The 27,725-nt window shown below is 45.4% G+C and overlaps 1 protein-coding gene across 1 annotated transcript; it reads left to right on the top strand.

Moving 5' to 3' along the window:
* Positions 1-1,946: 1,946 nt before the first annotated feature.
* LOC307007822 (uncharacterized protein) lies at positions 1,947-23,060 on the top strand. The gene is made up of 3 exons (XM_079630193.1): positions 1,947-2,235; positions 8,670-9,410; positions 22,831-23,060. The coding sequence occupies exons 1-3, from the start codon at positions 2,130-2,132 to the stop codon at positions 22,902-22,904; spliced, it is 921 nt and encodes a 306-aa protein (XP_079486319.1). The 5' UTR covers positions 1,947-2,129; the 3' UTR covers positions 22,905-23,060.
* Positions 23,061-27,725: the final 4,665 nt, after the last annotated feature.

Below are 27,725 nucleotides of genomic sequence, written 5' to 3' on the forward strand. Positions count from 1 at the left end.
GAAACCACGGGGAACTGGAGACACCTGCATGACATGAAACAACGACCGACAGAGAACCAGAGAAAACAAGGGCTATTTAAACAAAGGGGTAAACGAGCTTAACGAGGGAAAATGACACACCTGGAGCAGACTAATGAAAATGTAAAAGACTACAAAACTACAACCTAACCACAGGAAACAGGACACAGGAAAGACTACAGAAACTAGACAAAGAAACTACAACATAAAAGTCCCACAGAGCACAAGACACAGAAGCAGATCTGACAAACAGATGCTCCGTCAGTTTAGCAGTTCGACTTTTGCTTCGATGCTCTTCTTGCCTGTTTTTTTATTTTTTATTTTTTATTATCAACATGAGATACAATAATCGGAACAAATACCAGAGGAGAAAAGAAAAGAAGGGAAAAAAGAAACAGAGAAAAATAAATCTATATACATACACCTGCAATAAAATGAATACAAGAAAATATAAGCAAATAAGTAAAGGAGATACGATCAAATAGAGCATGTTAGGATAAGAAAACGCGACACAATGTAAAGGGGGATTTTGAAGAGAGCACAGCAAGACAATGTTTTCCTTGCTTTGGTCTTCTCTGAAACAGAAAGCGTTTGAAGGTAGCCTATTGATGAAACTCGTTGAGAAACATTTTAAATAATGGCTTTTGATTGGAAAATTTACATTTATGAATATGAAATTTTGCTAGGAGAAGTAAAAGATTTATAAAGTAAAATTCTTTCTCAAAGTTTTTCTCCGTAGCCTATTAATAAAACCAAATAAAACATATTTCCAAAATAAAGAAAAATGAGGGTACACAAAATCAGTAAGGTTGCAGGTTTTTATAGATACAAAGGGGAAAAAATTGATCCTACTTGGGGGGTTCGGTGGCATGCCCCCCGGAGAAAATTTAGATTTTCCTGATCTCAACATGTGAATTTTAAGGTGTTTTGAAGGCCAAAAAAATGGACAACAGTAGCTTTAAAAGGATGTAGCATGTAGTATTTTATCAGATAACAGATTCTTAAACATGAGAATCAGTTTAAATGTCGCATTGAATTATCCACACTATAAACTGGAAATGCAGAATGTTTATGCTTATTGTTGACTATACACAATCACATATTCGAAACGGGAATGGCCTTAAATAAGAAATGATTAAAGGATTATTTTGCATAGATGTTACATTTTAAACGCCAATGCAATCATTCTGTGCCCAGAGGCATATGAGCAGTTAGTATGAGCATCAAAGTTCAGTTTCAGCTACTTTTTCTTTCCTAAATGAATCAATATTTGAGGACTAATCTGTTCATTTAATCAATGGTTCAATTACTCACTCATAAAGAGTCACTTGTCGCCGCCTTCTGGCTTAATGATGCAAGTTGCGCAAACACGAACAAGCGGAGTGATACAAACAGGGGAAAGTCGAACACATTCGAGGTAACGTTATACAAAAAAATGTCTAGAATAATAATGGCAATATATTTAATAGGGTGCTTGTGTTGTTAAATTAAGCTTATAATATCCACTGTCTGTCTTTGATCAAACTGATTATTTCTGTCGGTCATTTAAAACTTCTATCGAAAAACAGCTGTTTATACTTGCATTTTATCTCGCACTATATGACCATAAACTGAAGTGAAGCGCCGCGTTGGGATTCGCGCACGGCTCGCGCTCCTGTAAATCCTGCTTGCTTTGATTGGACTCAAATATTTTGACATTGACGAGCGGTGTTTGAGTGCAGCTCAGATGAAGGTCAGTTATCATCGCGATGGGCGAATCATTGCAGCACCAAATCAGAGTTAATATTAGCCAATTATTTCACAACTTTAATTATATACACTCAACAAAATGTATATATTTGGTGCTGAAGGAGACGGAGCTGAGCAGGGTGTGTTGTGGACCTCTGCTTACAGTCCCAAAACAAGTACAGTAGTTTCTTCTTGCCTGTTGTTCCATTTTAGAACGCGTCAGTGACGTCACGCCACTCGTCTTAATGAGCGCCTTTATAAACAACACTTGCAGAATCATCTTCACAGAAACAACGAGATTGTGTCTTCACACAAAATCAGAGGCACATTCTACAGAGCATAGAGAGTATACACACAGTGTCTAGATCTGACAAATCTACATCATGTCCATAACAGTGAGTTCCTCCTCTGAAGAAGGTGTTGAGCAGACGCACCTGAGCCTGGAGAGTGAGAGTATCATGGAGGATCCTGTAGAGAACAGATCATCAGGTGAGACTGAAATTACATTCAACACAGAGACATTGTAACCAGAGGCGGACAGAGTACACAGCTTCATTACTTGAGTAAAAGTACAGATATCCCTTGCTAAATTTTACTCATGTAGCCTACAAGTAAAAGTACTACAGTCAGATGTCTACTCAAGTAAAAGTACTGAAGTACTTGTTTTTAAAAGTACTTGAGTATCAAGAGTACATTTTCTAAATATTGCATTACTACTGCCACAGTGCTTATGTACAGAAACGTCCTACATGGAGTTATGAAAAATGTTAATGTTAAAACCTTGGAGAATGTAAAAGGAATTGAAAGTAAAATCAAGTCATTTTCATCTTTTTACCATGTTGCTTTATTTAACATTACATAAAGGCAATACAAGGCAATAGCACAATGGCAACGCTCTGACAAACCTCTGCTAGAGTTTTAATGGATTTTCTGCACCCACATTTGAACCTGACTGTGTTAAACACACCGCATACTCAAGAACATCAAAGCAAACGCTCAGCTTACATTAATGTGTAATATCAGAAAAGACAATTCAGCTAACCATTGTGTGTACATGTGAGTTTCTCAGTTTTTTCATCAATCAAATCAATAAACCTAAACCAGCAAAGAAGGCAATATAGCAATGTTCTGACACACCTCTGAACCTGAAAGCTGATTGCTGATAGGCTGTCCCAATCAGTGGCGCCTGCACAATCCAGTCACGTTTGAGAGGGAAACAACAAATTGAGGGTTTTCGAGATTTGTCTTTTTTCCTTTTTTAGAAGTAACGGGTACTCAGTACTCACGGTTATTATGGATAGAAATGTAGTGGAGTAAAGAGTACAATATTTGCCTCTCAAATGTACTTGAGTAAAGTCATGAGTACTCCCCAAAAATGATACTCGAGTAAAGTACAGATCCCTCAAAATTGTACTCAAGTAAATGTACTCCGCTACTGTCCGGCTCTGATTATAACATTGTTCTGAGCTCTAGCATTCTGCATTTCCGTGGTCTTTGCTGGTGGTCACTCATAGGCTATGTGTTTTTTTTATTATTATTTATAAATGTAGAATTGAAAATATGTTTTGCAAAATGAAAATGCTTGCATTGTGCTGCATTTATATTAGACACTTAAATTCAAAATGTTGATTACATCATAAAATCTGCACTTTATCCTCAACACTGTAAACCTGCAGCCAATAGTTCAGACTGTGCTGTTCAGATCCTCCAGGCCCGTTTATAAATTAATTATAAATATAAAGTTTTAAAGTCAGTATGAAAGGGAAGTTCCGCTAGTTTTTTCTCCTCTATTGTGCCGTATATCGAGTGAAACGCTTCAGGTACACATGTGGACGGGGCTTGATTGTGTCTGTGAGGAATTGATTGAATGGTTGTGGTTTGCTATTGGTGGATATCATGTGAGTGACACGTTGCCCCGCCCTCTTCATCAGAGAAGAGAAGAGATGGTGCAAGAGGAACTTATTCTGATTCAAGATTACCAGGAACATGAGTTTAATAAAAAAAAAATATTAACACAGTTGGTGACAGAAACAACATTGTTGCAAACACTTTCAGAAACATGTTGTGATGAAAGTTAAAAACAGCTGATGAGCTATAAAAACCCTGACAGCCAATCAGAATCCACTTAACTTTTAATAGTTCGAGCATTTAAAGCGACAGACTACATAACCGCAATCCGCACTTATAAAAATACCCCAGAGCATTATTGTGGGTTGGTGTGAACGCTAAAGCTATCATTACAGTTCCCTTTCAAATGGTCTACACTCAATGCTGCGCTTGATGAAGCGCCTTGGGAACGTTTTTGTGCGTGACCAGCGGTGTATATAGTGCAACACGTCAGTGGAATCGACTGAACTTTTATAGCCTCGTGCAGTGATGTCATCGGATTGCGCGTGTGTCGGCGGCTATAATTAGATGTGACACAGGTTTTGTCTTCAGACACAGTGCTGTGTGTGTGTGTGCTACTCAAACTCTGAAAAACTCTCTATTTCTTCTAGTAGGAGTTTGTTTTTGTAGGCAGTGGCCAGAAAATCCTTTCTCTTTTCATCTTCACAAGTGAGAGAAAATAAAAAAAAGATGAGCGATCTACAAAACAAACGGTGTGTGTTTGTTCACGCCCGATGGCTGAATTGGACCAATACGGTTTTTTAATGTTTGGCGGAAGAGCACGCTGCCCTTGCGTTAGAGCGAGGATCTGTCTCTCCGTGCGACCAAGCAAACGGTTCACGCCATTGGCCGTTCAATGGGCTCTTTGGTTAGCACGGAGAGGCACCTGTGGCTGAACCTCACCGGCATCAAGGACAGGGACAGTGTTCCTGCATGATGCCCCAATCTCACCTTCCGGCCTGTTTGGCGACTCGGTGAACACAGTCATCAGCAGGTTTCGGGAGGTGAAGAAACCGGAGCAGACGCATTTACTGTCACAAGAGCTGCAGTCTCTTCTGGTCAAAGGGAACATAGAACATATTCCCCTTCCAGAGAGAGAGAGTCAGGTTACTACAGCAGATACTTCCTGATTCCCAAGAAGTCCAATTTTTGATCTACTAGGCTTGAACCACTCAGTCAAAGCGCTCAAGTTCAAGATGCTAACTATCAAGTTAATTGTGTCACAAATTCAACATCACTATTGGTTCGTCACGATCGATCTCAAGGACGTATACTTTCATGTAGAAATACTGCCACAACACAGGAGTTCCTGAGGTTAGATTTCGGGGGCGAAGCTTACCAATATTGGGTTCTTCCATTCGGCCAAGCCTTATCACCCCGCACATACACAAAGTGCATAGATGTAGCGCTGGCTCCGTTGCGACTCCAGGGTATCTGCATTTCGAATTATATCGACGATTAGCTGATACTAGCACAATCAAAAGAGTCAACGACTCAACAACAAGAAAAGCGTTTTCTCTCCAACCCAGAGAACAACATACTTAGGGGTCATATGGGATTCGATCACGATGTGGGCACAGCTGTCTCCCACTCGAATCAAGGCCATTCACGATACCCTAAGCAAAGTCAGGCTAGGCCAAGATCTCACTGTTCTTCAGTATCAAAGAATGTTAGGTATCATGGCACCTGCATCCACCGTGATCCCTTTAGGCCTTTTGCATACAGTATGAGACCGTTCCAGTCGTGGCTCAAAGCCCGGGAGTTTCATCCAAGGGCCAAACCTCGAAGGCTGATAAGGGTCACGCGCCGCACGCTACGTACCCTCTCTATATGGCTCAGACCCCGGTTCCTCACCTTGGGTCCCACTCTATGTGCGTCTTGCCATTGCAGAATGCTAACGACAGACGCCTCCCAGTCGGAATGGGGAGAGTTCTTAAGTGGTCGACCAGCCCAAGGGGAATGGGAGGGTCATCAGCTCAATTGGCACATCAACTTCCTCGAGTTGATGGCTGTATTTCTGGCCCTGAAATACTTCCTCCATGAGCTGAGAGACTGCCATGTCCTAATGCGGGTGGACAACACGACAGCAGTCTCAACTGGGCTAGCGCAGCAGATTTTTCTTTGGGCTCAGGACAAGTTCCTGTCACTCAAAGCAGTTTATATCCCTGGACATCAGAATGTAGGAGCAGATTAACTGTCCAGAAAGAAAATACCGACAGGGAAATGCAAACTCAACCCAGAGGTAGTGAAAAAATTTGCTTAAAATTTTACGAAGCAGAGGTGGACCTTTTTGCCTCCCAAGAGACACCGCAATGTCCCCTCTACTTCTCTCTGAGTCACCCAGCTCACCTGGGTCTGGATGCGATGGCACATACATGGCCCAGAATGCGCCTGCATGCATTTCCTCCAGTTGTTCTGCTCCCGGGAGATCAGAGTTTGCCAACAAGGGCCTTGCCTCTTACTACACATTCTCAGTGCTATGGCTCCTTCCACTAGGAGAAATTATGCCAATAAATGGGGTGTCTTTGAAAGGTGGTGCACTGCACGTAATGCAGATCCAGTTAACTGCCAGATTGATTCAGTTCTGAACATCATGCAGGAAAAGTTATCAGCAGGCGGATTCCCTGCCATTCTCAGGGTTTATGTGGCCGATTTATCGGCTTGCTAAGCCTTGATTGATGGGGTGCCACTTGGGTAACATCCTCTGCTCGCCCACTTCGTTCGTGGAGCCAGGCAGCTGAGGCCTCCCGTTAGAACCAAAATCCCTTCATGGGACTTAGCTATAGTCCTGGAGAGTCTGGCTTTGAAACTCTAGAGTCAGCATCTGATAAACTTCTGACTTTTAAGATTTAAAGCCTCTCCACACACTTTAAAGTTTTTCACTTCCTTAAAAAGGATTGGGTATTTGCAGTCTCTGTCGGTCTCGTTATCCTGCCTAGACTTTGCCCCAGGAATGGAATTGAATGGAAATGGAAACCAATTTTGCATCCTCATCCTGACTACCTGCCTAAGGTTGCTTTCTCGATTGTACATCCGGTCACTCTTGATGCCTTCTGCCCTCCGCCGTTAACAACGCCAGATCAGGAGAAACTTCACAGGCTGTGTCCAGTCTGTGCTCTTCAGACCTACGTCCACCGCACTAGCCAGTGGCGTAAGTCAGAGCAACTACCGGTATCTGTTTGTCACAGTGGACGTAACAGGGGGGCGGCCACCATAAAACAGACAATTTCACATTGGGTGAGGGATGCTATTGCCCCTGACTATGAGGCGCGTGGTCAAGCTTCACCATTAGGCATCAGGTCTCATTCTAATAGGGGGGTCGCTTCTACCCGAGCCTTGGCAGTGGGTGTCCCCCTGCAGCATGTTTGAGATGCGGCAGGGTGGTCCTCTCCATAGAGCCCTGCACGGGCCTCAAATCTAGGCCCTAGCCCGGCCCTGGCCCGAGACGCTCAGGCCCTAGCCCGGCCCGTGTCCGACAGCTCATCATAATTATCAGCCCGAGTCCGACCCGAGCCCGTTTTTTTTTTTTTTTTTTTTTTTTAAATATAGGCTACATGTAGCCTGGTCTAGGGCAAACTAACTATTTGCAGCCATTAAAATAGCTCCGTTTTGTTAGTTATGTTTCTTATCATTTCTTTATTAAGTTAATTTAGACAAATGTTCGGTTTCTTTTTGTTTTTTTATTGACGACCAAGCAGCCGACAGCGAGTTAAACATGTTTGATCCATTTAGCCTCTCAAATCAACACTTTACTTGGCTACAATAAAATCCATAAAACACCTTAAGCATATCACACATAGACAGTTATAGTTTAAACGTTTATTATCATTTTTTAAAAGCTGAGGCAAACTGCTCGGCTGCTCACAGTGGCAACAGCGCTCGTAAACGAAATGAGCTATAGCCTATAAACAAATCAAATAAATGGCATTAAATTAAAAACAAACATACACATTATCTTACCTCAAAAATCAAGTCTTCACTACAGAACGTGGCCATTCTTATTTCCAATAGTTTCCAACAGACTGATGAAAATAAAGTCGTTTTCAAACGAAAGCCAACAAGACAGCCCCCTAACATGGCTAAGAACAGTTACAGAGCATCGTGAAGAAAAATCACAGCATCCACAGTGGAAGGTTTTAATCCAGTCAGCCCGAACTATCTTGAACTATTCCAGCTGCGCTGAAGTCACGCTCTCTATACTTCTGCTGCTGGCGGGGACACTAAAAACAGCGAGCTGGTCACGCAAATCTTGGGTCGCGCCGCCGGGAAACCTGTGTGCATGCGTGTGTGTGTGTGCGCGCGAGCGCGAGCAGACTGTCATGTGTCAGTCATATGTCAGTGTGATAGGTTTAAAACGTCTTTCTATGTTTGTTTTTCCATCGTCAACTTCTCATATTTAATTTTAATACATGTCTGAAATAGGCTATAAAAAGAAGGATAAGCCTAAAACAGGCCCGAGGCCCGGCCCGCGTGTGAACTATGACGTGAAAATTGGCCCGAAGCCCGGCCCTAGGGGCGTAAATAAGTCGGGGCCCGTCGGGCTCGGGCTGAAATGCAGGGCTCTACCTCTCCACACACATTCATAAGATTTTATTGTTTGGATGTTCATGCCACTCTGGGCTCTCATGTCCTTGAGTCGACATCACAAGGTCATGTCTGAGACCTTCACGTTCTTGTGAGCACACACTACACAAATGTAAGCAGTCCAGACACCCACAGTGCGGCGGCGTGGATTTTCTCATTCCCAAAACACTTAAATCAAGCAGAGCATTGAGTGTAGCTTTTGAAAGGGAATGTCTCTGGTTACTTGACTGTAACCCTGTCCCTTAAAAAAGCAGGAAAGCACGATATCTTTATAGTATCACCACACTTGAACTTTAGTATGCGAATGCAAAATCTCCTCCTGCACTTGCATGCATGAATGGAAGTTAGTGGCGCTCAAAGACAAGAACAACCATATGAATATTAAAGTAAATGTTATTTTCATTTCATCTGAGGTCAGAGCAGTTTCCAATAGTTGTTTTCTTTCATTTTAGAAAAACTTATAAGTCCCCACAAGGATGTGATCCATGTATTCTTGCGTCGAGCCCAGAAGGCTGTGGAGAACGTCTTCCTCCGCTTCTGCTGTCGGGAGTCTCAGGACTCAGTGGAGGCTTTTCTGCCTCCCTCTAAGACACATTACGTGGGTTTAGAGTCTCCACAAACACAGAGAGAAGACACTACACCTGGCTCAGAAGTCACATGCATCTCCGAGCAGCAGATAGAGAGCCTTGGCATTCAGAGCCGTTCAAACAACATGTGTTCAGACTTTGTGTTGCCTGGTGAAGTGCCTGTCGAGACCATTGGGGCTTCAGATAGCCAGAGTCTACACAAGACCAGAGCCAATATCACTACGCTGGACATCACGTCGGTCGCTGTGGACAATGTGGAGCAGAAGAGTGAGATTGACAAAGGCTTGAGTTGGAGGAAGACGCGATCATTCTTCCGGAGAGCCTGTAAGGCGATGAAGCTGCCCTTGCTCTGCAGCGTTGTGGACACAGTGGAGACTTCTGTGTCTCTAACAGACTCTACAGAAGCTCAGTGTGGCGACTCGACACACACACTCAACCTTGAGGAGTCCAGTGATGACTCGACACACACAGTCAACCTTGAGGAGTCCAGCGACGACTCCACACACACACTCAACCTTGAGGAGTCCAGCGATGGGATCTTACCCGGTTCGGAAAGCATCCCACTGCCAACAGAGGCTTCGGTCATGGAGGAGATCAGCTCAGCAGGTGAGACCAAAATTACTTTTGAAACTGGGCGGTTTATGACCGCAGATATTATTAGTCACCTTCATTTATATAGCGCTTTTAACAATAGATTTTGTTTCAAAGCAGCTTTACAGTGATAATAGGAAATTAAGGTAACAGAGATTGTTTTGGCTTTACATCAGCTCTAGAATAAAGTTATTGTCCAGCTAAAGTTAGTTTTGATTGATTCACTTCCGTTGTAAAAATCATTAGTTATTACCTTACACTGAAAAAAATTTGGAGTAGGATTTACTTGTAAAAAGCTAGGAAAGTTTTTTCACTCAGAAAATGCTAGTAAATATACAAAGATTTGTTAAGTAAAAACCTAAACATATTTATCAGTAGCTTTAATTAGAAATCTTTAAGTTAAATTTACGTGGATTATGGAATTAAGAAACTTTACTTAACCTAGTTAAGTAAAAGTAACAAAGAAAATAAGTAATTTTAACTTGAAGGTTGATTAATATCGATTTAGTTGAAATTTCCTTTGCATTACATTTCACTCAAACAATTTTATTGAATTATACCAGTCATTTATAGTATGTGCTTTACTTAGAGTATCTAAGTAATTTATACTTCATCATGTCAGATGTTAAGCATGATGTGAATGCAAAGACCTCAATACTTGGTAGACAATACACAATGGCGGTAACATTTGATGGATCGTTTTTGTGTTTGAATGTGTCATTTTGAGCAGAAAATTTTCTCGAAATGTCACAAAATGGCAAGTTACTAATCCTGACAACAAAAGCAATGATAAAACAGTGTAAATACAGCTGGAAACCAGTGAAAAATGAACCTCATTAATTATTCAAGGTCCAGTGCATGATGGGAACCCCAGTATCAGAAAAGTTGAGTAATTTTTACTTAATTTTATTGAGTTGATATTTACGCTTTCATTTCTACTCGCTTGAATTAAGTACTGATATGGATATGTTTCTTTTTATTCTTGCCTGAACTAACTTTTTATGACAGCAGTGTTTGTTGGCTCGAGAATGCAAACTTTTAAATAGTTTCCAAGGTGCAAGTTTTGAAACATTTTGAAAACGTTATCATCTCCGCGCAAACTTCAAAAGTGTGAATCTGTGTAAACGCTGACGGCGTGCACATGCACATTACGTATTTAGTCTATGGATATGCACGTTTTAATATGTGCGCATGAACGTAGTCTTTCTCTAGCTAGTCCATAAAAAAAAAAAGTGTCCTTTTCGTCATTGGAGAGCGGGTTCGCGGACGCTGGTCCGCGGACGAGCGCGCCGGCCCCCCGAAATTTTTGGGGGGCTGGCCGACGCCGCCACCCGACCCAGGACGGGCGCCCGACACACGCGGGCAGGCGCGAGGGGCCCCCACGCCCTCGGGGGCCCGACGGGAGGCCCCCGTGTTCGGAGACCCCTTTGAGCAGTTCCGCCTTCGTCCTTGGTGTGGCGCCACGCGTGACCCGTCCCACTAACCCACTATTTGTCCGTTTGACCACTGGTTTAGTGGGCCCCCCCCCCCCGTCCCACGAAACCACTATTTGTCCAATAACCCACTATATGGCGCAAACGTCCAGTCGGCCACTCCCACCAGACTCCGAGGCCACGCCCCCCGTCCCACGAACCCACTATTTGTCCGTTTGACCAATGTTTTGCGCAGACCCCCCCGCCCACCCCCCCCGTCCCACGAAACCACTATTTGTCCAATAACCCACTATATGGCGCAAACTTCCCGTCGACCCCGCCCCCCGACTCCGAGGCCACGCCCCCGTCCCACGAACCCACTATTTGTCCAATAACCCACTATTTGGCGGAAACGTCCCGTTGCCCCCCCCGACACCCCCCCACCCCCCCCCCCCCCCCACGTCCCACGAACCCACTATTTGTCCAATAACCCACTATTTGGGGCAAATGCCCCCCGGCCCCACCCCGACACCCCCCCACCCACCCCCCGTCCCACGGAACCACTATTTGTCCAATAACCCACTATTTTGGGAAAACGTCCCGTTGCCCCCCCCAACACCACCCCACCCCACCCCCCCGTCCCACGAACCCACTATTTGTCCAATAACACACTGTTTTGGGAAGACGTCCCACTAACCCACTATTTTTACCATGGGATAAATGCTACGTGGGATCATCCCACGAACCCACTATTTGTCCAATAACCCACTATTTTTGTCCAATAACCCACTATTTGTCCAATAACCCACTATTTGGCGCAAACGTCCAATAACCCACTATTTGTCCAATAACCCACTATATTTGTCCAATAACCCACTATTTGTCCAATAACCCACTATTTGGCGCAAACGTCCAATAACCCACTATTTGTCCAATAACACACTGTTTTGGGAAGACGTCCCACTAACCCACTATTTTTACCATGGGATAAATGCTACGTGGGATCATCCCACGAACCCACTATTTGTCCAATAACCCACTATTTTTGCAAAATAATTTTCCCGCCGTACATGAAAATATGCTGAAATCGGACACAATCCCACGTGCCATCGGTTGAATGGGGATTCAGACAGTTCCTTTGATAGACATTTTTTCTAAAGGTCCTGTCTTGGTGAAAACTACTTTACTGTACTCAGGGGCCTCCCCTGAGTCCATAGCACCAAGTCCCATCCCATAATTCCACTGTCCACGAACCCACTATTTTTACAATGGGATAAATGCTACGTGGGATCATCCCACGAAGCCACTATTTGTCCAATAACCCACTATTTTTGAAAAATGATTTTCCCGCATAGTGGGTTATTGGACAAATAGTGGCTTCGTGGGATGATCCCACGTAGCATTTATTCAATGGAAAAAAATAGTGGGTTCGTGGACAGTTGAATTATGGGATGGCACTTGGTGCTGTGGACTCAGGGGAGGCCCCTGAGTGCAGTAAAATAGTTTTCATCTAGAAAGGACCTTTAAAAAAAATGTTATGTCCAATATTGACTTGGTGGGAAATCATGATACAAAAATAGTGGGTTATTGGACAAATAGTGGCTTCGTGGACACGTGTTTTTTAAGCCCATCTTTAATATTTTTTTTGATAAAAACTATTTTACAGCACTCAGGGGCCCCCCCTGAGTCTGTGGGACCAAGTCCCATCCCAAAATTCCACCGTCCAGGAACCCACTATTTTTTTCCATTGAATAAATGCTACGTGGGATCTCCATATCTCAGCTCTGGAAAGGTCTAGAACCTCCATTTTGCCATTCCTCTCTTAGTCCCAACACCCTCTAACAGAATCCAGAGTTTCAAGAAGATCAGAGAAACTTTTTTTCCAGACCCCAAAAAAGCGTAAGGGGTATGTATGCCTGTCGGTTTTTTTGGGTCCGAAAAACAAGTTTCTCTGATCTTCTTGAAACTCTGGATTCTGTTAGAGGGTGTTGAGGCCTAGAGAGGAATCCAAAAATGGAGGTTCTAGATCATTCTAGAGCTGAGATATGGAGATCCCACGTAGCATTTATTCAATGGAAAAAAATAGTGGGTTCCTGGACGGTGGAATTATGGGATGGGACTTGGTTCTATGGACTCAGGGGAGGCCCCTGAGTGCTGTAAAATAGTTTTTATCAAAAAAATATTAAAGATGGGCTCATAAACCACGTGTCCACGAAGCCACTATTTGTCCAATAACCCACTATTTTTGTATCATGATTTTCCAATAAGTCTATATTGGACATAACATTTTTTTTTAAAGATTCTGTCTTGATAAAAACTACTTTACTGCACTCAGGGGCCTCCCCTGAGTCTGTGGGACCAAGTCCCATCCTATAATTCCACTGTCCATGAACCCACTATTTTGTACAATGGGATAAATGCTACGTGGGATCATCCCACGAAGCCACTATTTGTCCAATAACCCACTATTTTTGTCCAATAACCCACTATTTGTCCAATAACCCACTATTTGGCGGAAACGTCCAATAACCCACTATTTGTCCAATAACCCACTATATTTGTCCAATAACCCACTATTTGTCCAATAACCCACTATTTGGCGCAAACGTCCAATAACCCACTATTTGTCCAATAACCCACTATTTGGCGGAAACGTCCAATAACCCACTATTTGTCCAATAACCCACTATTTGTCCAATAACCCACTATTTGTCCAATAACCCACTATTTGTCCAATAACCCACTATATTTGTCCAATAACCCACTATTTGTCCAATAACCCACTATTTGGCGCAAACGTCCAATAACCCACTATTTGTCCAATAACCCACTATTTGGCGCAAACGTCCAATAACCCACTATTTGTCCAATAACCCACTATTTGTCCAATAACCCACTATTTGTCCAATAACCCACTATATTTGTCCAATAACCCACTATTTGTCCAATAACCCACTATTTGTCCAATAACCCACTATTTGTCCAATAACCCACTATATGTGTCCAATAACCCACTATTTGTCCAATAACCCACTATTTGGCGCAAACGTCCAATAACCCACTATTTGTCCAATAACCCACTATTTGTCCAATAACCCAGAATTTGTCCAATAACCCACTATTTGTCCAATAACCCACAATTTGTCCAATAACCCACTATTTGTCCAATAACCCACTATTTGTCCAATAACCCACTATTTGTCCAATAACCCACTATTTGTCCAATAACCCAGAATTTGTCCAATAACCCACTATTTGTCCATTAACCCACAATTTGTCCAATAACCCACTATTTGTCCAATAACCCACTATTTGTCCAATAACCCACTATTTGTCCAATAACCCACTATTTGTCCAATAACCCACTATTTGTCCAATAACCCACTATTTGTCCAATAACCCACTATTTGTCCAATAACCCACTATTTGTCCAATAACCCACTATTTGTCCAATAACCCACTATTTGGCGCAAACGTCCAATAACCCACTATTTGTCCAATAACCCACTATTTGTCCAATAACCCACTATTTGTCCAATAACCCACTATTTGTCCAATAACCCACTATTTGTCCAATAACCCACTATATTTGTCCAATAACCCACTATTTGTCCAATAACCCACTATTTGGCGCAAACGTCCAATAACCCACTATTTGTCCAATAACCCACTATATTTGTCCAATAACCCACTATTTGTCCAATAACCCACTATTTGGCGCAAACGTCCAATAACCCACTATTTGTCCAATAACCCACTATTTGTCCAATAACCCACTATATTTGTCCAATAACCCACTATTTGTCCAATAACCCACTATTTGGCGCAAACGTCCAATAACCCACTATTTGTCCAATAACCCACTATATTTGTCCAATAACCCACTATTTGTCCAATAACCCACTATTTGGCGCAAACGTCCCGTTGCCCCCCCCAACACCACCCACCCCCACCCCCCGTCCCACGAACCCACTATTTTTACAATGGAATAAATGCTATGTGGGATCCATAGGCCCCGAACTTTGAACGGCTATAACTCAGCGACCAAGCCACCTAGAGGCACCAAACTCGGGTCAAAGTAGGGTCCCCAGGGGCCCTCTCCAACGTGCCCTAGCCCGTGCTTCTAGGGGCCCCACAGTCCGAGATACGGGGCCCAACAGGAAAGGGTGCATTTCAGAAGGAAGGGTCCCAGAGGCTCGGGACTCTGGGGTCTGAGAGGGCCCCTTGGGGACCCTCACCACCCCGAAGGATGACCCGCTGGGACTCTTCCTTTCCGAGATATCGACCGTTTTGTCCAAAAGTCACTTGTGTATAACCGGGTGTATCTCGGGGACCCAACCGAGTTGGGGCTCCAAACTCCGGGCATGAGGAGGGCCCATGGGGCCCCTTCAGACCCCACCGTCCCCAGCTCCTGGGACCTTCCGTTTCCGAGATACGGCCACTTCCTGTCCAGGTTTAACCGGGTATATCTCGGGAACCAAGCCGAGTTGGAGCTCCAAACTCCTGGTGTGGAGAGGTACCCATGGGCACCCCATGACCCCAGAGTATGGAGCCCAAAGTCGGCTTGGTTCCTGAGTTATGCCCGGTCAAAAATGGGACTTTCATCCTTCCGACAATTCACCCGGATCCTCCCGAGAACTCACCCGTTCCAATCCAGTTGAAACTCGGGATTCTGGTAGAGGGTGATGAGACTTAGACATGAGTGCAAGAATGGAGGCTCTAGAGCCATCCAGAGCTGAGATATGGAGATCCCACGTAGCATTTATCCAATGGTAAAAATAGTGGGTTCGTGGACAGTGGAATTATGGGATGGGACTTGGTCCTATGGACTCAGGGGAGGCCCCTGAGTGCAGTAAAGTAGTTTTCATCAAGATAGGACCTTTGGGAAAAAAACTATGTCCAATATTGACTTTGTGGGAAATCATGATACAAAAATAGTGGGTTATTGGACAAATAGTGACTTTGTGGACACAAGGTTTTTAAGCTCAGCTTTCACTTTTTTTTAATAAAAACTATTTTACAGCACTCAGGGGCCCCCCCTGAGTCTGTGGGACCAAGTCCCATCTCAAAATTCCACCGTCCAGGAACCCACTATTTTTTTCCATTGAATAAATGCTACGTGGGATCTCCATATCTCAGCTCTGGAAGGGTCTAGAACCTCCATTTTGCCATTCCTCTCTAGGCCTAGACACCCTCTAACAGAATCCAGAGTTTCAAGAAGATCAGAGAAACTTTTTTTCCAGACCCAAAAAAAGCGTAAGGGGTGTGTATGCCTGTCGGTTTTTTTGGGTCCGAAAAAAAAGTTTCTCTGATCTACTTGAAACTCTGGATTCTGTTAGAGGGTGTTGAGACTAAGAGAGGAATGCAAAAATGGAGGTTCTAGATCAATCTAGAGCTGAGATATGGAGATCCCACGTAGCATTTATTCAATGGAAAAAAATAGTGGGTTCCTGGACAGTTTAATTATGGGATGGGACTTGGTTCTATGGACTCAGGGGAGGCCCCTGAGTGCTGTAAAATAGTTTTTATCAAAAAAATATTAAAGATGGGCTCATAAACCACGTGTCCACGAAGCCACTTTTTGTCCAATAACCCACTATTTTTGAATCATGATTTCCCGACGAGTCAATATTGGACATAGTTTTTTTTTAAGAGGTCCTGTCTTGATAAAAACTACTTTACTGCACTCAGGGGCCTCCCCTGAGTCCATAGCACCAAGTCCCATCCCATAATTCCACTGTCCACGAACCCACTATTTTGTACTATTGAATAAATGCTACGTGGGATCATCCCACGAAGCCACTATTTGTCCAATAACCCACTATTTTTGGAAAATGATTTTCCCGCCACCCATGAAAATATGCTGCAATTGGACACAATCCCACGTGCCATCGGTTGAATGGGGATTCAGTCAGTTCCTTTGATAGACATTTTAATTAAAGTTCCTGTCTTGATGAAAACTACTTTACTGTACTCAGGGGCCTCCCCTGAGTCCATAGCACCAAGTCCCATCCCATAATTCCACTGTCCACGAACCCACTATTTTTACAATGGGATAAATGCTACGTGGGATCATCCCACGAAGCCACTATTTGTCCAATAACCCACTATTTTTGGAAAATGATTTTCCCGCATACATGAAAATATGCTGCAAATGGACACAATCCCACGTGCCATCGGTTGAATGGGGATTCAGACAGTTCATTTGATAGACATTTTAATTAAAGTTCCTGTCTTGATGAAAACTACTTTACTGTACTCAGGGGCCTCCCCTGAGTCCATAGCACCAAGTCCCATCCCATAATTCCACTGTCCACGAACCCACTATTTTTACAATGGGATAAATGCTACGTGGGATCATCCCACGAAGCCACTATTTGTCCAATAACCCACTATTTTTGTCCAATAACCCACTATTTGTCCAATAACCCACTATTTGGCGCAAACGTCCAATAACCCACTATTTGTCCAATAACCCACTATATTTGTCCAATAACCCACTATTTGTCCAATAACCCACTATTTGGCGCAAACGTCCAATAACCCACTATTTGTCCAATAACCCACTATTTGTCCAATAACCCAATACTTTTGTAAAATAATTTTTTTTTGGGAGGGCCCCGGGGCCCGTGACTCTCCCGTTCAGGAGAGGGTCCCCTCGGGACACCTTCACCCGAGTTTGAGCTCTCTGCGTCTTTGCGCTGCCAAGATACGAGCCGTTTTGTCCCAGAGGTCGAGAGGTCAGCTTTCGGACGCCATTTTGACTGGCGCGCCGTGGTTTTCGACTAATATCTCGGCCAAAACACCACCGAAATTCATGAAATTTTTACCATTCTTTTCAGCTCGACCAGACGGTTCCGTAGAGCCCGGGGCCCGCCGGATCCGTCGAGTTTTGGCCTTGATAATTGTTCGTTTGTATCTGTATCTCGGGGCCCCAGGGGCCCACGAGGCCGCGGGTGGTCTCAAAGTAAAGGTCTCGACCCGTTCTAAACACGATAAAACGTTAGGTGTCCATAGGACCCAGTGGGTCATCATGAAAAATAAAAAAGTCTCCAGTCACCATCCACATTTCCAGTCACCATTCACAATCACTGGGTTATTTTACAATTGGGGGTCAGGAAACGCTTTGGAAGCGGCTAGGGCCCTCAAACTCGGGGGCCCGACTCGGGGTCACTAGACGACGGTGCTCGCCGAGTTTCGGGCTCCTACGACCTTCCGTCTCCGTACGGACGCGCGTTTCGTTGGTTTGACCTTTTTGACCCCTTGCACATGTTTTTCACCCTTTTTCGACCTTTCGACCCCTGAACGAGGTCCCAGGGGCCCCAAACTTTCAGGGCCGAACCAGGGGGCCGTGCCGAGAAGGAAAACGGCGTCCCCTAGTCGATCGGCCCTTCCGAAGCGGCGTCCGCGAAACCACTATAGAAAAACCCATTCATTTAATGGGCAAGTGGGATTTTGATAGAAAGGTCCCAGGGGCCCCAAACTCAGCACGGTGAACCCTGGGCCCGCCCTGAGTGACGTACCGATAGGGCCCGGGCCCTAGGGCCTGAGAAACTTGATCCATCTCTCTGTCTGCCACTGAGGTCAATGGCAGACACTTGTAAACAGGCCCGTTTTCAGCAGTACACTCGCCCTGACTTTAAACGCTTGCCAAGTGGCTAGGGCCCTCAAACTCGGGGGCCCGACTCAGGGGCCCTAGACGACGGAACTCGCCGAGTTTCGGGCTCCTGCGACTTTCCGTCTCCTTACGGGGGCCGTCCCACCACCCATTTAAAAGGCATAGCGGTTTCGCGGACGAGCATCCTTTTTCGACTTCGCGACCCCTGAACGAGGTCCCAGGGGCCCCAAACTTTCAGGGCCAAACCAGGGGGCCGTGCCGAGAAGGAAAACGGCGCCCCCTAGTCGATCGGCCCTTCCGAAGCGGCGTCCGCGAAACCACTATAGAAAAACCCATTCATTTAATGGGCGAGTGGGATTTTGATAGAAAGGTCCCAGGGGCCCCAAACTCAGCACGGTGAACCCTGGGCCCGCCCTGAGTGACGTACCGATAGGGCCCGGGCCCTAGGGCCTGAGACACATTTTTCGTCCACCTCTCTGGCCTGTTTCCACTTGGAAAACAGGCCCGTTTTCGGCAGTACACTCACCCGGACTTTAAACGCTTGCCAAGTGGCTAGGGCCCTCAAACTCGGGGGCCCGACTCAGGGGCCCTAGACGACGGAACTCGCCGAGTTTCGGGCTCCTGCGACTTTCCGTCTCCTTACGGGGGCCGTCCCACGGCCCATTTAAAAGGCATAGCGGGTTCGCGGACGAGGGGCCCTTTTTCGACCTGAACGAGGTCCCAGGGGCCCCAAACTTTCAGGGCCGCACCAGGGGGCCGTGGCGAGTCGGAAAACGGCGCCCCCTAGTCGATCGGCCCTTCCGAAGTGGTGTCCGCGAAACCACTATGGGGACCCATTCATTTAATGGGCGAGTGGGATTTTTATAGAAAGGTCCCAGGGGCCCCAAACTTTCACGGGCCGCACCAGGGGCCCGTGGCGAGAAGGAAAACGGCGCCCCCTAGTCGATCGGCCCTTCCGAAGCGGCGTCCACGAAACCACTATGGGGCCCCATTGATTTAATGGGCGAGTGGGATTTTTATGGAAATGTCACAGGGGCCCCAAATTCGGTACTGTGGCTCCAGGGCCCGCCCCGAGTGACGTACCGAAAGCACCAGGCCCTAGAGCGAGGGCAAGCATTTTTTAGCCTCTGTGCAAAATCTCTTCCTTTGCCTGACTCTCAAAAAGCCTTTTCAGGCCTCTGAATGATTTTTTGGCGGGGGAGGGGCGGTTTTTCAAAAGGGTCCTAGGGCCCCACGATTCGGGGCCCCGCGTCAGGGGCCCCTGGAGAGTCGGGATCTGAAGTATCGAGGCACCACCACCCTCCGTCTGCGTACGGGGGCCGTCCCACGGCCCATTTAAAAGGCATAGTGGTTTCGCGGACGAGCGTCCCCTTTTTCGACCTCGCGGCCCCTGAACGGGGGCCCCGGGGCCCCAAACTTTCCCGCCCGCACCAGGGGGCCGTGGCGAGTCGGAAAACGGCGCCCCCTAGTCGATCTGCCCTTCCGAAGCGGCGTCCGCGAAACCACTACGGCGAATACATTCATTTAATGGGCGAGTGGGATTTTGATAGAAATGTCCCCGGGGCCCCAAACTCGGCACGGTGGCCCCTGGGCCCGCCCCGAGCGACATACCAAAGGCGCTAGGCTCTAGAGCCAAGGCAACCCCTTCCCGCCCTTTTAACCCTAATCTCAGCCTTGTGTCTCTTCCACTCATGTACCCTAAGAGCCTTTTGAGTGAAAGTTGGTTATAAGGGGGAAACTTTGTGCAGGAAGGTCCTAGGGCCCCACGCTTCGGGGCCCTGAGTCGGGGGCCCCTGGAGAGTCGGGATCTGAAGTATCGAGGTACCATGACCCTGCGTTTCCGTACGGGGGCCGTCCCACGGACCATTTAGCGGCGTAGCGGGTTCGCGGACGAGGGGCCCTTTTTTGACCTCGCGGCCCCTGAACGGGGTCCCAGGGGCCCCAAACTTTTCCGCCCGCACCAGGGGGCCGTGGCGAGTCGGAAAATGGCGGCCCCTAGTCGATCGGCCCGTCGGAAGCGGCGTCCACGAAACCACTACGGCGAATACATTCATTTAATGGGCGAGTGGGATTTTGATGGAAATGTCCCAGGGGCCCCAAATTCGGCACGGTGGCCCCTGGGCCCTCCCCGAGCGATGTACCGAAAGCACCGGGCTCTTGAGCGAAGGCAAAACGTTGTCACCCTCTAACCCTAATCTCTGCCACACGAACAGGCGCGGGGCCCCTTTTTTGACCTTTCGGCCCCTGAACGAGGTCCCAGGGGCCCCAAACTTTCCCGCCCGCACCAGGGGGCCGTGGCGAGTCAGAAAACGGCGCCCCCTAGTCGATCGGCCCTTCGGAAGCGGTGTCCACGAAACCACGGTGGAAAACCCATTCATTTAATGGCCGAGTGGGATTTTGACAGAATGGCCCCAGGGGCCCCAAATTCGGCACGGTGGCCCCGGGGCCCGTCCCGAGCGACATGTCAAAAGCACATGGTGGTGGGGGAGGGGCAATTTTTTGTAAGGGCCCTAGGGCCCCAAGCTTCGGGGCCCCGCTTCAGGGGCCCCTGGAGAGTCGGAATCTGAAGTATCGAGGAGCCACGACCCTCCGTCTGCGTACGGGGGCCGTCCCACGGGCCATTCGAAAGGCATAGCGGGTTCGCGGACGAGGGGCCCATTTTTCGACCTTTCGGCCCCTGAACGAGGTCCCCGGGCCCCCAAACTTTCCCACCCGCACCAGGGGGCCGTGGCGAGTCGGAAAACTGCGGCCCCTAGTCGATCGGCCCTTCGGAAGCGGTGTCCACAAAACCACGGTGGAAAACCCATTCATTTAATGGGCGAGTGGGATTTTGACAGAATGGCCCCAGGGGCCCCAAATTCGGCACGGTGGCCCCGGGGCCCGTCCCGAGCGACATGTCAAAAGCACATGATGGTGGGGGAGGGGCAATATTTTTTAAGGGCCCTAGGGCCCCAAGCTTCGGGGCCCCACGTAAGGGGCCCCTGGAGAGTCAGGATCTGAAGTATCGAGGAACCACGACCCTCCGTCTGCGTACGGGGACCGTCCCACGGGCCATTTGAAAGGCATAGTGGTTTCGCGGACGTGAGTCCCTTTTTCGACTTTGCGGCCCCTGAACAAGGTCCCCGGGGCCCCAAACTTTCAGGGCCGCACCAGGGGGCCGTGGCGAGAAGGAAAACGTCACCCCCTAGTCGATCGGCCCTTCGTAAGCGGTGTCCACGAAACCACTATGGGGCCCCATTCATTTAATGGGGAAGTGGGATTTTGATGGAAATGTCCCAGGGGCCCCAAATTCGGCACAGTGGCCCCGGGGCCCGCCCCGAGCGACATACTGACGGCGCGGGGTGATCCGTAACAAACAAAAAAAAAACAGTGGGTTATTGGACAAATAGTGAGTCCGTGGGACGGGGGGGGTGGGGGGGTGTCGGGGGGGGGGCTACGGGACATTTGCGCCAAATAGTGGGTTATTGGACAAATAGTGGGTTCGTGGGACGTGGGGGGGGGGTGGGGGGTGGCGGGGGGTGGCGGGGGGGTGGGGGGGCATTTGCGCCAAATAGTGGGTTATTGGACAAATAGTGGGTTCGTGGGACGGGGGGGGGTGGTGGGGTGGTGTTCCGGGGGGGTGGGGGGGCATTTGCCCAATATAGTGGGTTATTGGACAAATAGTGGGTTCGTGGGACGGGGGGGGGTGTTGGGGGGGTGTTGGGGGGGGTGGTCCTGGGGGCAACATGCTCTCTGTCGCCCACTAGAGGTGTCCAAAAAGCCACGGTCCCGTGGCAAGTAGGTCGTATTCCGTGAATAGGGGGGGTAGTAATAAAGGCCCACTTCCCACCAAGTCTGTGGGGCCACGGCCTCCCAATTCACACTACGATCCCTCCGACCCATTATGCGTCCAATGGCAGCTTATTAACATGGGCTTTTTTCCACGAACCCACGTTTTGGACTACCTTTACAAAGTGACATCGCCAAATTACTTGTCTGGCCTGCATAATACAGATTTTCTAGCCGTTTCCTCGAATCCATGCAAACTGGAATAATTTTGACAACGTTAAGCAGAAGCAGGGCTGTCGTAAGCATTTGTAGCATTATAGATAGGAATGTACTGTAAGAGTAAAATGTAAGTTACTTTATATTAGGTGTCTTTAAATACTGCAATGCACTTGTTGTGCTGATGTTTTATTGCTAAACACTTGTGTTGCTGTTGAGGTGGATACGGGTACAGGTTTGGTGGGATAGGTCGGTTTAAGGGTGGGTATGCAGGTATTTTTTAAATATATGTATGTACTGCTTACAATAATTAATGTAAATGTTAGTGCATAGTAGTTAAAGTGGTTCTGTTTTTTGTTTGTTTTTATGTGAGGTCAGAAATATTTCTAATAATTGTGTTATCTGTTCATCTTTGTTTTAGAAAAACCTACAGAATGGACAAAGAAGGAAAGGATCTGTTATTACCTTAAACAAGCTTGGAAGGCTTGGGAATAAAGCAGATCTTTCTCTTCTGCCCAGAAATAATAATTTTACAATTCTATAATAAATTACTTTACATAGGCTAACTTATTATAGAGCACCCTGATCCCTGAAATAGTTTATCGTATTTTGTATATAATAATCCTAATCTGAATAAAACAAAGGATATTTTAATCTGAAGTATAACTTTTAAAACATTTGCTGGCATTCTTGTCAGAGAGCAAAAAGTGCTCGTCATATGACTTTAATTTTGCATTATGTGTAATGCGATTCTAAAATACCTATAATGAACTGAGTTCTTGTGATGATATAAATATGATGACTATAAAAAACAGATGTAGGGTAAATTTACCTATTAAGCTCACCAAAATCTACATTGAGACATTTTTACATTGAGACATCTCTCACACAATAATATTTCATTTTATTTACCCCATGTTCCCAATAAGCTTTTTGTTAAAAATGTCTTGTTTATTTTAACAACCTTTTTAAAGAATAATTGATTTTTTTATTTATTTGAAGGTGCAGAGTCAATCACAAAAAAACAAACAAACAGAACACTAAAATCAAGAACCAGATCTAAAATATCAGATCTGGTGCATACGCTGTGTACTTGCGTCTAAAGCGCAACTTGTGACGTCAGAAGTAACGTATTGCATCATCATGGCGTAGAGTAAATATCAGCAGTACGTCGCATTAATCACATAAATTGCGCTTTAGACTTAAGTTGAATCCGTATGTTAGTTTGGCCGGAAGCTAGTTACTTTACTTTATACAGTTTTTCTTTTTTTTCTTACACAAACTCATGGCTTTGCTTAAGAAGGCATTTATTAATAACCTCACCTAACAATAATATGAAGTCTTTAAAAATGAAAGCAGTGTAAAACTACAGACCATCAATAATCTGTACATTTATAATATAATGGATTTAAAAGTACAAACCATCAATGCATGTGAAGTAATATATTAGTGTAGTGTAATAACTTGCAGGAGACAAATCCGTTCAAGAAAGTTAATTTACTCAGGGAACATCAAAAGTCAGCAGTGCACTTGATAACAGCCCAGGTGGAATCCATGACCCTGTCCCACTGTCCCTGTCCCTGCCCTGCGGGACTGACGTGAAGCTCGGGCTCGAAAGTGAACAGTCTCCGGCTCGGCGGGCATGACGTGAACAGTCTCCGGCTCGGCGGGCATGACGTGAAGAATCTCCGGCTCGGCAGGCATGAAGAGAACAGGGTCAGGCTAGGCAGGCATGATGTGAAGATACTCAGACTGGGCAGGTACGATGTGTAGATCTTCAGGCAGTGTGGCGAGTAAGATGGCTGGTGATGGTGGTTGAGTGGCTGTGGTGTCTTCATCCGCTCTGCCAACGATGAACGAGGACCCATCTATCCAGAGCGCAAAGTTGATATAACTTACTAGCGTCCATACGTGGGTCTCCTCGCGGCATCACCAAGCGGATCTCATCATCCAGCGGGCAACAAAATCCCTCCATAAGGGTGAGGTTACTGCAAGTGGCTCGATGACTGAAGGTGATGAATTCTGTGACATATTCCTCCAGGCTTCTGGCACTTTGAAAAATAAAAACTGTGGTAGTCTCAGTGGGGCTCTGCATGTAGTCTGGTCTTCTGTCCCGGTATTGAGAGAAGTGGACAGGCAAGTAGTGCAATAACAGGTTTTATTTGAACAGAGGCACGGAGTGGAACAGCAGAGATGACTGGTGAGTTGATATTGAAGAACTTGAACTGGAAAATGAACTTAGCTGGATGGTAATCTTGATCTCTTGTATGTAGTAGATGACTGTGGATACAGCGGGCTGAAGACAGAAGACGGAGGACGTATGACAGGAAGCAGATGATCAGAGGTGAAACACTGAAGAGGAATCTTTGAGGTAAGTAGCAAACTGGTAAGTGTTAGGTTAAAGTTTGTGAGACCACGTAGGGACGAGACCAGACAACAAAGTGAAGGAGTGTGCAGGTGCTGATGTAATTAGGTGATCCGGTGATTGAGGTGTGTGACATTTACAGTAGCATTACCGTATTTCAGTTTTAAAGTAACTACATGGTACTGTAATTGTGTAATACAGTACAGTACTGTGCTCTCTACGTTTTGCTACTGTAGAGAGATTGGTTTGTCAATCTCTCTATTGTCAATATCAATCCCCAAGCCAGATTCCCAGTGAAATGCTCTCAGACAGCAAGTGCAGTGAGTTTGCTTTTTTCTTCTCTGAGAAAATCACTAATATCAGAAAGGTGATCAGCACATCCTTGAGTTGCACTGGGGTCAGACAGATCAGACCACAACCTGAGAAAGTAGTTACTATGTCTGATTTCAAAGAAATTGATGCCAAATTGAAAAAAAAAAAAGAGCAATCTGGATAAGACTATATTAAGCAACTATAGACAGATCTCAAATCTTGAGTCATATGCAAGATCATTGGAAAAGTTGTTTTCAATCAGCTGAACAAATTCTTAAGCTCAAATGGATACTTTGACAATTTTCAATCTGGTTTCCGATCGCATCACAGCACAGAGACAGCGCTCATAAAGATAATAAACGATATTTGCTTAAATACTGATACAGGCAAATTAATTTGACACTGTTGATCACAACATACTTCTTGACTGGCTGGAAAACTGGGTGGGGCTTTCTGGGATAGTCCTACAATGGTTAAGGTCATACTTAGAAGCGAGAGGTTATTATGTGAGTATAGGAGACCATAAGTCTGAGTGGACATCCATGACATGTGGAGTCCCTCAAGGCTCAATTCTTGCGCCACTCGTATTCAACCTGTACATGCTCCCAATGAGCCAAATAATGAGAAAGAACCAAATCTCTTACCACAGCTATGCAGACGACACACAGATCTACTCAGCCCTATCGCCTAAAGATTACAGCCCCATTGACTCCCTGTTCCAATGCATTGATGAAGTAAACAGTTGGATGTGCCAAAACTTTCTTCAGTTAAACAAAGACAAAACTGAAGTCATTGCATTTGGAAACAAAGATGAAATTCTCAAGGTGAACACACACCTTCACTCTAGAGGTCAAACAACTGCCGCCAAGCAAAGCAACGGTGCGAGAGGACAGCTGCCATCCTGATAATTCCATTTGATATAATTAAGGAAACAGCTATGGAGCCAGAATTGGCTATTGTCATTTTTATGTTTTATATTTTACTGGAGGACATAGTGAGGATGTTTCAGCCCCGGCGCCGCCGGATCATGTATTTTCGGCTTAGACAAGACCATGGCCAGTTGTAAATTGAGCTGGTTTGCTGGATCCCGTCCTGAATTGCCGGATTACACTTTAAACTGTTCAAGTATTGGGTGTTAACGTACGTAAATAATGTAATGAAATATGAAAAGGAAAGAAAACATACATAGGCATATATATATATTGTATAGGTTCAAATGTTCATTTATATCTTACCTTGATGTGATTTTGTAGGCTAGTGTATTCTTTTTATTATGTACATAAATGGACCATGGTAAATAAATGTACACAGGTTTTCAACCCTATTTGAATATAAAACCCAGTTGAATAAAAAAAAGTCCAGTGCAAATGTAACTCCCGCTCGGCAGCTGTCACTGTTGCTAGGCGACACGAACAATCGTCCGTAGGCTAGACCGGCCCGAGAGCTTCAGATGCGCCCTTTGAAATGGGATGCAGCAGTTAGCAACAATTTGTTCATATTGTGACAATAGGCCTACATTTTGTTACTTTCATTTTCAAAATAACCAGTGGTGGAATGTAAGGAACTACATACTTTGTCAATATTCACATAAAAGTACTTTTTTTCCACACAGGACAGCAACACTACAAAATTATGTTATTTTACAATATGATGCATTGTTTTACATTAAACTAAACAAAAGTATATAGTTTAAATGTATCAACCTTAAAAATTATTCAGAAGTAAAATGCAACATACGCAGTAATATAAATGCAAAACCATCATAAAGGAGTTTTTTTCCCTGCAGAATACATACCTTTACTTTTACTCCTGATACCTTAAAGGAGAACTCCGGGGCAAAATGAACCTTTGGTCTAATTACACATTGTTACCTAGTCAACCGTTATCTGAGATTTGTTTTCATGATTATCGAATGTAAATAGTTTAATCTCTTAAAACAGTTTAGCCTATAACTCTAGTATAACGCTAGTACAGGGCATTGAGTAATGACAAATAAAAATCGCTAGTTAATACCACTAACAAGGCTCAAAATAGCCCCACACTAACACGGTAGCATAATGAGGGTCCCTACCTTCAAACCGAAGCATTGAGAACTGTGTAAGTGTCCAGACAGTTTAATAAGAAGATATTTTATACATATAGTCAACTTCACGTATACAAGCAGAAGCCATCTGTGAAAAACAGACTCGATCAGTCGATCTACAAACGCCGATCCAAGTGCGCTGGACCATATGAGATTCTACACAGTTCAGCGCCCTTGGTCTTGACCGAGTCCAGGACAGGAAAAAAAGTATTGTGCATGACATTATCAAGACAATCATTTTGGGTTATTATTTGTTGATCTAAAAGCAAAAGTATGTGTAGTACATGAACCTGCGGCACTTATTTGCAGAGACTCGCTGAACAATCAGACTTTGATAGTAGTCTTTAATATTCACAGTCACTAGTCCATATAGCAATTTGATATTATGATCGGCAGTGGATAGACGGATCTGTTATTTCAGTTATGCGCTGGTATTGCAGTAGCAAATAGTATAAAATATATCACACATGCGCAGGTCGTACTTGTCAATGACGGGCACCACAATCTGCGGAAATCTGTGTAGGTTTCTGCGGAAGTTTTGGGGTGCATACTACAA

This window comes from Phoxinus phoxinus, assembly GCF_949152265.1.
Source record: "Phoxinus phoxinus genome assembly, chromosome: 12".
Taxonomy (NCBI): domain Eukaryota; kingdom Metazoa; phylum Chordata; class Actinopteri; order Cypriniformes; family Leuciscidae; genus Phoxinus; species Phoxinus phoxinus.